The following is an 11,088-nucleotide window of genomic DNA, read 5'->3' as shown; positions in this document are numbered from 1 at the left end:
TAAAAATGTTTTAACGTCTATCATAACACACTCTTATATGACGCTTATAAAAGGTGACCCTTAGGCCTTTGGTTTGGGCCAAAGACAAAGTAGGGTATCTTATAGAAATAAATGTATTTGGTTTCAAGTAAAAATTCAGATTCAGGCACCGAAGTGTGTCACCAAAGCACAGGGAAGGACGAAGCAGTGTCAGTGCCCGTTAGTGAGCGGGGCTGACCGATGGCTTTAGCTTGACGGTGAGTGTAAGAGCTCTTCAGCGGCCCCTTCCCGTGCTTGTTCCCACCCCCTCTGCGGAGGGAGCAGCCAGACCCTTCACTGAAGTAGAGGCCAAAGCCGCCCCGGGCAGGCGACCTGCTCCCTCAGCACCCGGCACCCGACACTCCTGTGTCCAGTTACTTGCAAGTCTGAACTGCTCGTACTTGGAAGAAAATGGATTAATGATTAAGTTATACATGAAACGATTCAACACACATGACGAACCTTTGAACCTGAGTCATAAAAATTATATTTTGAATATCTCTGAATTGAACGTAGACATTATACAAAGAAAATATTATTGAATCTCAAAAGTCCCAATTTTACAGACATATAAATTAAGGAATTTGTCAAGAATAATGGGAGGGAAGAAATAGAAAAAGGGCTTAAAACTTGAAGTGATAATATGTAATTATTAATTCAAATTCAGAAAATGGATATGAAAATTCAAACCATCACTCATTTCCTTCCTGAAAACGGACAATAGGACATTCTGTTTCAGCTGCTATGAGCAGGCCTTAAAGGTTTCAGTGGGAGCTGCATACAACCCTAGAAGCAGGATCAGTAATGGCAGTTTATTTAGCAGTGCTAGAATAATGGACAAATTAGTTGGTAATTTAGCAGTATTCAAATAGGTGCTGGAATAAAGGCCATCTGCCATCAAAAGTAAATAGGCTGCCCCAGAGAAATTAATGTATTTTATTTTAAGTAACAGAAGTAGAGTCAAGCATTACAAAAAAGTTTTAACATCTACAGAGACGTACGGTTACTAGTGAACGGGCGTGAGGGCCTCGTACAGTCTCTGGGCCGCCAGCTCCACCATCTCTCGGAGGCACTCGTCATCTTCACTCCCTTCTTCACACTCTGCAGTCTGAAAGCGAGAGCACAGACAGGCCTTTCAGCGGAAGCGTCTAGAATTATTATGTGGAAGATAAACTAATGCTCCTTAAGAACAATCGTTTCCCATGGCGGGGGGTCTTGATTATTTAGAGCCAGAGTCACTGCACACCTGTGGGTCTGCACCTGGATGCAGACACGTTCCCGAGAGCACGATGGCTTTGTTAGAGATTAACTTTGGGAAAAAAAGAATAAAGGGAAAGTGAAGTGAGCTATGTTTACTTCAAAGCCCATGTTTGGATCTAGTAAATAATACTCCAAGGAATCTAGTCTGTGCAACACAAATTACTTAGCAAGCAATGGATGTGGTCATCTAATCAACATTTGGTATTAAATTTGGTTTAGATGCACTAATCATCTTCCAGTTACTCCTTAACTACAAAACACTATGCTGTTTAAAACAATTTTTATCACACAATAAATATCCCTCATGTAAAAATTTAGGAAAGAAAAAAAATACCCTTAATTCTATAACCTAATGATAAATCACTGGTAACATTTCAGTGCATAACTTTCTAGACTTCTGGCTATACATGTGTATTTCTTTAAAACAAAAATGGGATAATTCAGCACATTGACGATCTTGTAACTGCCCCCCACTCAATAATGTAGGTGGACAACTCTGCACCTGAATAAATCATTTCTAGTGACTGTATACGTAGTATTCCATGTATAAGGGTACACCATACACATGATTTATTCAGTGATTTTATTAGATCCTACTCTTAGAAATTTAGGTCTCTTGCAGTTTTGCTAATCAATACTAAAACAGACATCCTTGTATATATATATCTTTGCTCACTTGCCTAATTATTTTCTTCGTTAAATCCAGCAAGTGGAATTGTGGATAAAGGTATTTACTTTTTTAAGGCTTTTGATGCAGATCACCAAACCGCCCTGCAGAAAGAACACACCACCTAACGTACAACCTTCTCCCTGTCCTATGTGGCACTTGAAAATAACTGTGTCCCTCTTCTTTCACCATCACTGGGTCATATCACTGTTTTTAATCTGTGCCAGTATAAGCTCAGAAACAGTGATATTTCATACTTTCAATTTGTATTTCCTTTAATTATTAGTGGATCTGATCTGAACATTTGTTTCATATGTTTACTGGCTCTCTATATTTCTTCTCTAGTGAATTGTTTATGTTCTTAGCTTATTTTTCTATCGAGGTAAAATAAATCTAGCGTTTTCTCAAAAGAATATACAGTAGAAACCCCAAACATGTTATTTGTTTAGTAGAACTGTTGTAATCTTCAAAAACAACCCCACAAGGAAGATTATACTTATTCATTTATGCTTGTGAAATAATTATGAGAGGTCTGCAGGGTGCGGTGGGCGTGGGCCTCACGCTCTCAAGTTCTATTGTTTGGAAAAACCACTTGGAACTTGCTGCAAACAGAAGAGCAGCTTCTCTGAAAGTCTGGAATCAACTGGATGCCAAAGTAGAGAAATGCTGAGGTGGATTAAAGCATAGTATGAAAATGGAAAACAGTGGAGTAATAAAGACAAGGGAAATGTGTACTATGCAGCAAATGGAAAAACGCTTATGACAGAGAAATAAAAAGGATGTAAAACCTGACATATGATAGCGTAAACACAATCTATTAAGAAAACGTAGGAAAAAAACTGGAAGAAAATGCCAAATGCAAAAGTAAACTGCAAAACAGATTATTTTTGCTTTCACTTTATCTCCCAAGTGTCTTAAAATGTAGGAACCAACAACTACATACCCGTGTCTCCAAGTTTATGTTCGCAGTTTTTCCGTCCACTGTGACGCTAAGAATAGAGCCATCTTTTACACTAACACAGTCTTCTCCAAATATGTCCCTTAAGATAAACAAAGATGCAGTATTAGTGGAAAATGCTTTACAAATATATAAAGTACAATTTTATATATTTGGGGAGAAATAATATAATATTGAAGATAGGCCCTAGTTCTGAAGTAGAATACTGACTGTATCTACCCCTGAGATGTACTTCTTAATTATTTACTTTCACATACTTTGTTCATTTTATAATACAGGTGAAATACACAGCTATCGTTCATTAAGAATGCTCCATTCAGCAGGTATTGCACTTTATATACATTATCTTAACCTACATTAATTTTGGTAATGAGCCCTTTTTACCCAGACCTGGGACTGCTATAGCCACAGGGTTGGAAACCAACAAACACAGAACCCGCTGCCTTTTAACCAGCAATGGAAATCAGCGCTCCTGCACCGTTGCCTGCTTTTTAGTTTGTATGACAGGGATGCTTTTTAAAATCAAAATGACAACACCAAGAACACTTCTGAAGATGTGAGACGACTTCTGTAGGCAAAGTCACCATTTAAAGCCTAGCATCCATTTTTTAAAAGACACTAAATGGCTGCTTTAAAAGATTATCAGTGTGGAATTTTGAGGAAAGGAAGGAACAGAAGTGTTAACATAAAAATCTCCAAACATGCACAGCACCTCAAAACGTCTAGTTAAGTAACTTTCAATTTAAAAATAGAAGCATTGGTACTTCCTGGGTGGTGCAGTGATTAAGAATCTGCCTGCCAATGCAGGGGACAGGGGTTCAAACCCTGTTCCGGGAAGATCCCACATGCCGTGGAGCAACTAAGCCCATGCACCACAACTCTTGAGCCTGTGCTCTAGAGCCCACGAGCCACAACTACTGAGCCTGTGCTCTAGAGCCCGCATGCCACAATTACTGAGGCACATGTGCCTAGAGCCCGTGCTCCACAACAAGAGAAGCCACTGCAATGAGAAGCCTGTGTGCTGCAATGAAGAGTAGCCCCCGTTCGCTGCAACTAGAGAAAAGCCCGCACGCAGCAACAAAGACCCAATGCAGCCAAAAATAAATAAAAAATAAAAAATTTAAAAATGGAAGCATTTATTCAACAAGTATTTGAGAGATCTGCTATATGTTCAAGGCACTGTGCTAGATGCTGAAATTATAAAACTAAATTCAACCTTTTTATTTTTCCTTTTTGGGGTACAATACATAAGCTTAAGTTGTAGTTGTCCACTAAGAAACAGTTTTTTTTTTAAATGAATTTATTATTTTTGGCTGCATTGGGTCTTCATTGCTGTGCGCAGGCTTTCTCTAGTTGCGGCGAGCAGGCTTCTCATTGCAGTGGCTTCTCTTGTTGAAGAGCACAGGCTCTAGGCACCTGGGCTTCAGTAGTTGTGGCACATGGGCTTAGTTGCTCCATGGCAAGGGGGATCTTCCCGGACCAGGGCTCGAACCCATGTACCCTGCGTTGGCAGGCGTATTCTTAACCACTGTGCCACCAGCGAAGTCCCAAGAAACAGTTTTATATGATTATTTTATTTGGAAAAAACCATTCTGAAATCAGGCTTAACAAGTACTGGAGGAAAGGGGAAAAACCTAGTATCTGGCATGTAAGAAAAACATGAGTTTAAAGGTAATTCATAGTTTACAGATTTACTGACAAGAGTCTAAAAAAACATTCTTAACGTGGAATTCACATTTAAGGGGAAGTAAGTACGTATAATAATTCTTAAAGGTACAGTAACACTAGGTTAAGATTTTAGCACGTCCTTGATAACAATGCTTTATTCAGCTACTCCAGCCACGGAAAAGCATCCTGAGGCTCTATATTAAGTGAAACGTATTTCACAGGGAAGTGGCTGACCAAGCAGGTCACATGTTCTCAGAACTGGCTAGAGTGTATAGCTAGAAGGAAGTGGTTCAAACTGCTTCACTGATAGAAACAGAGGCACCCAGACCAGTTAAGTGACCTTGTCTGACCCCACCCCTGGCACCCTGTTGAGCGGTAACAGATGCAACACTTACTGGAGCATGATCTCCAACCTCTTGCTATAAACGTGCATTTCTAATTTTTTAGAAACCTTCTGTACTGCACCTGGGGAAAAAAAGCAACAGAGGGTTCAATTTCCAAATTCCTGTTCAGAATAATTTCCAAATCAATAATTAGAATGTAGTTGCTGAGAAACCAAAGTGGAAAATTGTAGAATCCTTCAAGTGACAAATGTATACAGAGCATCTACCTGCTGAGGCAAATTGATATTTTCATCACTTTATTTCATGTTCTTGTTAAGGAACCACAAGTGACAATAAAGATTATTTAAAAATTTATTTCCAATGTTTCTCCGTCTTTTCCATGTTTTTTTTTTATTTTATTTATTTTTTTTTTTGCGGTACGCGGGCCTCTCACTGTTGTGGCCTCTCCCCTTGCGGAGCACAGGCTCCGGACGCACAGGCCCAGCGGCCATGGCTCACGGGCCCAGCCGCTCCGCGGCATATGGAATCCTCCCAGACCGGGGCACGAACCCGCGTCCCCTGCATCGGCAGGCAGACTCTCAACCACTGCGTCACCAGGGAAGCCCCGTCTTTTCCATATTTATGAGCAGAAGTGAGTGAAATTAGAACTCCAAGAGGTCTCGGAGCACATCCATCCTCGGAGAGCTCTGAAGTTTTTGTTTTATCTAAACTATTAAGTAAATTTAGCAGTTCTACTACATATAATATTTAAATAAAATATTTAACATCGCTTGCCAGTTAGATTACGTAGCTCTTCCCCTAAAACAAAGTAATCCGACAGTTCAGGGAGATGAGCCATACTTGATATGAAGTTTCAATACTGCCCGGGGAATATCACTAAGTACCTCCCAGTTCATCACCAGCAACAAAACAGTGAATTAACTGGTAGTTTCTCAAAAAGTTAAAAAGTGAGTTAACATATGACCCAATAATTTTACTCCATAGACCCAGGAGAAGTGAAAACATGTCTGTACAGAAACTTGTACATGAAGGTTTATAGCAAGATTATTCACAATAGCCAAACAGTAGAAACAATCCAAATGTTCATCATCAAATGAATGGATAAACCAAATGTGCTATATCTACACAATGGAAGATTATTTGGCCATAAAAAGGAACGAAGTACTGATTCATGCTACGACATGGATGAACCTTTTTTTTTTTTTAAAGTCTTTATGCTTGTTGTTTATGTAGTTGAATTCAGCCACACAATTCTATATTTTTACAATCCCCCAGGCATGAAAAGCTCACTGGCTGTTCATTAGTAAATTCAAACATCATAGTTTCAGGTTTTAACCTTAGAGTGTCAATAAAAACACAACACATGGCCAGGAGAGGTTGTTTATGAAAGACATGGATGAACCTTGAAAACATTACGCCAACTCAAAGAAACCAGACGCAAAAGACTACCTTTTGTAGGATTCCATTTATATGAAATGTCCAGAATAGGTAAATCCAGAGAGACAGAAGTAGATTAGTGGTTGCCTTGAGTTGGGGAGAGTGGGGAGTATGGGGAATTATAGCTAAAAGATACACAATGTTTCTTTTTGGAGTAATGTGTATGTTCTCAAGTTGACTGTGGTGAATCTACTCTGTGGAAAAGAGCCAAGTTGTCATTTCTCCTAAATTGTTCTATAGTTCAGACCATAGTCACTCTAATTTTAAATTCATCGGTTTTAATTGAATATACAAGTAACTAAATGCCAGCCAAGAAAACTATACAATAAAACTTTTATACTTTAATTATAATCAATTCTGTTAAGTATTAAGCACTTAGCTGACATGTAAAAACAATCTCATAAAACACATTATTAAAAAGCAAACATCTAAGCTATGAAATTGTCTATTAAAAGAAATTTTCCAGGGCTTCCCTGGTGGCGCAGTGGTTGAGAGTCTGCCTGCCGATGCAGGGGACACGGGTTCGTGCCCCAGTCCGGGAAGATCCCATATGCCGTGGAGAGGCTAGGCCCGTGAGCCATGGCCACTGAGCCTGCGCGTCTGGAGCACCGCAACGGGAGAGGCCACAACAGTGAGAGGCCCGCGTACTGCAAAAAAAAAAAAAAAAAAAAAAAAAATCCAAAGTGTGTGTATATATTTATTACTAATGTTTATGACAAACTCCTCAGATACATGAGATTATACTAAATGTGAAGTCATACACTCATACACATACATCTATCTGCCCTTAGGTCTATGTGTCAAAACAGGGCACAGACATGCTGAAAACAGGTACAGTGTGAAACAGAAGAATGTAAAGGAATATAAGGACATTAAAGAATACACTTTGAAAATGTATAAGATTTCTCATGTGTCCTCAGTGAGAATAGGGGGACTATATATAAATGGAAGTTGGAGCTAAACACATACACAGATACAGATATAATTGTATTTCCAGAATCTGGACCAAAGTGTCAGCAGGCTAAGAAATGAAAAGGGAGCAAATGCTATCAAAGAAGAATCAGTGTTTCACAGAAGTGAGTGTTTCTAGAATAGAGCTGGCCAACTTTTTCCGTACATGGCCAGATCGTATCTTAAGCTTTGTGGACCACATGGTCTCTGCTGCAACTACTCAACCCTGCGGTGGTAGCTCAGACAGCAGCATTAGATGGCATATAAACAAATGGGCCTGGCTGTTTCTTTCTTTTCTTTTTTAAAAACATTTTGGCCATGCCATGAGGCATGTGGGATCTTAGTTTCTTGACCAGGGATCGAACCTGCGCCCCCTGCGGGTGGAAGCATGGAGGCTTAACCACTGGACTGCCAGGGAAGTCCTGTAGCTGTGTTTCAATAAAACTTTATTTACAAAAATCAGGTGGAGGACTGGATTTGGCTCAGGGGCCATAGCTGCTGACTCTGCTCTAAAATGTTAAAATATCAAATTTGGATAGGATAAAGCCAATTAGTTTAAATGATAAATATATAGAATGAACACCCTCAACTTTGAAGAGAGGGTATGTGCTAGTCCTTGTGATACTTTTTCATCTTCTGAAGGAGCAAGTACTACTTATTAAACCCCTGCTTAATAACTTAGCCCCACAGGGGACAACTTTCCATATTGATGTATCATATACACGCCTCGGGTCACTGTCTTATCTCTTTAAAACTCATCTTGTCTGTTTCCTTTCTCATACTCCACATTTAATCCATCAGGAAATACTCTGCTGGCTTTACTTTCTCCAGAATCCAACCACTTTCTGCTTCCTCCAGCACTTCCACCCGGGCCTGAGCCTCTATCTCCCACCTCATGACCACGAAAGCTCCTCACTGGAACCTGTCAGCTTTCATACCTTCCCTCCTCACAGTCTCCTCTCAATAAACACCAGAGTAATGAAAAACCCTACAACGTAACCCATTTCACTCCGACGACAAGTCCAGAGCCTTAAAATGGCCGACAAAGCCCTATGCATCTGTGCCCACTCCAAACCCGATCAAGCTGCCCAGCCCTCATTAGAGCATCAGCTCCTACAAGGCCAGCATCTGTTTGCTTTGTTCATGGATGTACCCTAAGCACCTAGAATAATACCCACTAAATAGCAGGTGCTCAGTAAGCATCTGTCAAATGACTGTTAAAAGAAAGTAAGGAAGCACCTCATTACCCAGAAGAGTATAAAATCCCACTCTCGATACACCACAAAGTGGGGACAAACCAGGAAATATGAGGCAGCCAGTTAGCTTTTACAGTCACTCATGGAAAATGCCTGTTCTGACTTCTCAGCAATGAACCTCTTCCAAAATGCCCAGAGGCTTAACTTAGTGAACGAATGTTTTTATAATTAGTTTCAGATGCATCACTAAGAGTAGGATGATTATGTTTAGTTCCGCTAGTGCAGATCAGAGAAAAGGTGTATTTTCACTTTGGACCAGAGCGCTAAGAGAAATACCCAAGATAAAGTCAAACCAAGCAACGATAGCTCATGTATTCCTTCCTGTACAACAGGCATTAAATATTTGGTGATTATCTGTTAAACCACAGCATCTTTTCGGTTTTTCAGCACAATCATTAGGTGGAGTCTTCACTGGAACAGCAGATGACATCCTGACAACATAGCTGACAATCTCACACCAACACGCGCTGGGTCCCCTCTTCTGCCACCCAGTGTGGAAATGGGCTTAGAGGAGCTCAGGTACTTAACATCCCCGAAGACCACACAACATCCTAACTGGCCTTGGAAAAGTGTCATTTTTGCATAGAAATTTCATTTTTCAGTAAAGTATAAATATCTGACTTCATTTTACAAAAAAGTTATCAGAATTTCACGAACAGAAAGCAACCTTGGAGGATAAAACACAATTCAGTTCAGAAGTGTTTGACTCCAAGTGACCAAGGCCATGCTACGAGGCGAAGGGGCCGTGCTCCTGGCGAGCTGGGCGTCAGCAGGGGGAGGTGGGCCGGCTCACGCGCTCCAGCCTTGATCTCACTCCTGGTGTCTGCACTTAATCCTGTCTCTCACTTCGCTGCTCCTAACTTTGCACCACGAATTAGTTATGACCTTGGTAAAAGGTCCTCTTTCCCACACAGCCCCCCCATTTTTATATTTTTACCATCTAAGATATGAAAAATGTAAAATAATAAGAGAAAACCGACAACCGCCTTTAAAACTGTTCTGGCATGAATGTATTTGTACCCCCAGGCAAAGACTGTGATACTGAACATCATGTGAGAATCCAAGGTGTGATGTTCTTCTGTGGCTTGTATGAATGCACAGCGCCATCTCTTATGTTACAGGCACACAGGGGTATCCATTACCCACTAATTAATTCAACTAAAACAAATTATCAAATAGTGTCCAAATTGTAATTTTACAATGACTATTATTCAAATTCAAAAACTTACCAGTAACTTAGATGAATAATTTAGATTTGTCTAGGCATTTATTAGTTTCATGTTATAGATGTGACCAATTACAAGCAGATGGATTATGAAGTGGTTACCCAAGCTTTTTTCTCCTGAAGTCAAAGAACTAACTATTTGCTTACTTTTTAAAAAAATTTTAAGAAACAAAAATATTCTATCAGAGATCTGTTGCCATGTGAGGCTTCCCAGAATATTTCAAGGGTGGCTTCTTCCCACAGGAACACAAAGGGCTACCGTATATGTGCACCGTAATGTGTTATACTGAATTATGTATAAAACAGAATCAAACTATAAAGAAATGACACAGGGCTTCCCTGGTGGCGCAGTGGTTGAGAGTCCGCCTGCTGATGCAGGTGACACGGGTTTGTGCCCCGGTCCGGGAGGATCCCGCATGCCGCGGAGCGGCTGGGCCCGTGAGCCATGGCCGCTGAGCCTGCGCGTCCGGAGCCTGTGCTCCGCAACGGGAGAGGCCACAGCAGTGAGAGGCCCGCATACCGGGAAAAAAAAAAAAAAGAAATGACACAAAAATATTTTCATTGGTGTTTTCTTTGATTGAAAATTGCTTCTTAGAAAAGGAAAGAAAGTTACTGCAAAATTGTCCCATGTGGAAATTCCATTCTATTCAACAAGTTTTATTCAACACAAATATAGCAGCATACTTTCCTATTAGACATTCCGGCTCAATTCAGCAATATTTTGGAATTTCCAATTAAATTGTTTTTAAGAGGACTGTTACTAAGAGATTTTTATCTTCGTGTTAACTGCAGCCACGTTTTTACAGCATGAATGAAGACTCAGGACAAAAAGTAAAATATTAGTAATACACATTGTTATGCATATATCATATCTTAAAAGTTACAGGAATGAAAAAATCAGGATATTTTAAGTTCTTTAGGACTCTTGTTTTCTGCTTTTTATTTCAAAGAACCATGGGAGAAATGAAAGAAGTGATAAAAATGAAGTAATTCTGTACCTTTCCTTATTTTCGGGTTTGACTGGACTTCCAATATCACGGTTGTTACTGTATCTGCATACATATCATTGGAAGGGTTTGCCAGCCACTGAAAACAAGAGGCAGAATTAGGGAGGTACAACCCAGCCAACCCCCAGAGCTGCAATCACTACCACCCATCCACGGACTATATGTGTGGGACTATTGCTTCTAGCATTTCACTGAAATCAATTGTTTTCTGAAATTGATTAGCATTACTAATTAATTTCAGTAAACCCATTGTTTACTGAAATTAATTAGTAATGCTGGAATTCTCTAATTTTTTTT

The 11,088-nt window shown here is 40.0% G+C and overlaps 1 protein-coding gene across 1 annotated transcript in view; it reads right to left on the bottom strand.

Moving 5' to 3' along the window:
- Nucleotides 1-936: 936 nt before the first annotated feature.
- CPSF3 (cleavage and polyadenylation specific factor 3) overlaps nucleotides 937-11,088 on the bottom strand; it is a 42,175-nt gene continuing 32,023 nt past the window's right edge. Inside the window, exons 15-18 of the mRNA XM_082642052.1 lie at nucleotides 10,783-10,870; nucleotides 4,967-5,036; nucleotides 2,889-2,985; nucleotides 937-1,126 (exon numbers count right to left, since the gene is read on the bottom strand). Coding sequence (XP_082498178.1) covers nucleotides 1,025-1,126; nucleotides 2,889-2,985; nucleotides 4,967-5,036; nucleotides 10,783-10,870 — 357 coding nt within the window. The 3' untranslated portion in view covers nucleotides 937-1,024. The remainder of the gene's footprint in view (nucleotides 1,127-2,888; nucleotides 2,986-4,966; nucleotides 5,037-10,782; nucleotides 10,871-11,088) is intronic.

Source organism: Mesoplodon mirus (assembly GCF_964341445.2).
Source record: "Mesoplodon mirus genome assembly, chromosome: 14".
Lineage (NCBI taxonomy): Eukaryota > Metazoa > Chordata > Mammalia > Artiodactyla > Ziphiidae > Mesoplodon > Mesoplodon mirus.
This window is presented reverse-complemented; position numbering and strand designations above follow the sequence as displayed.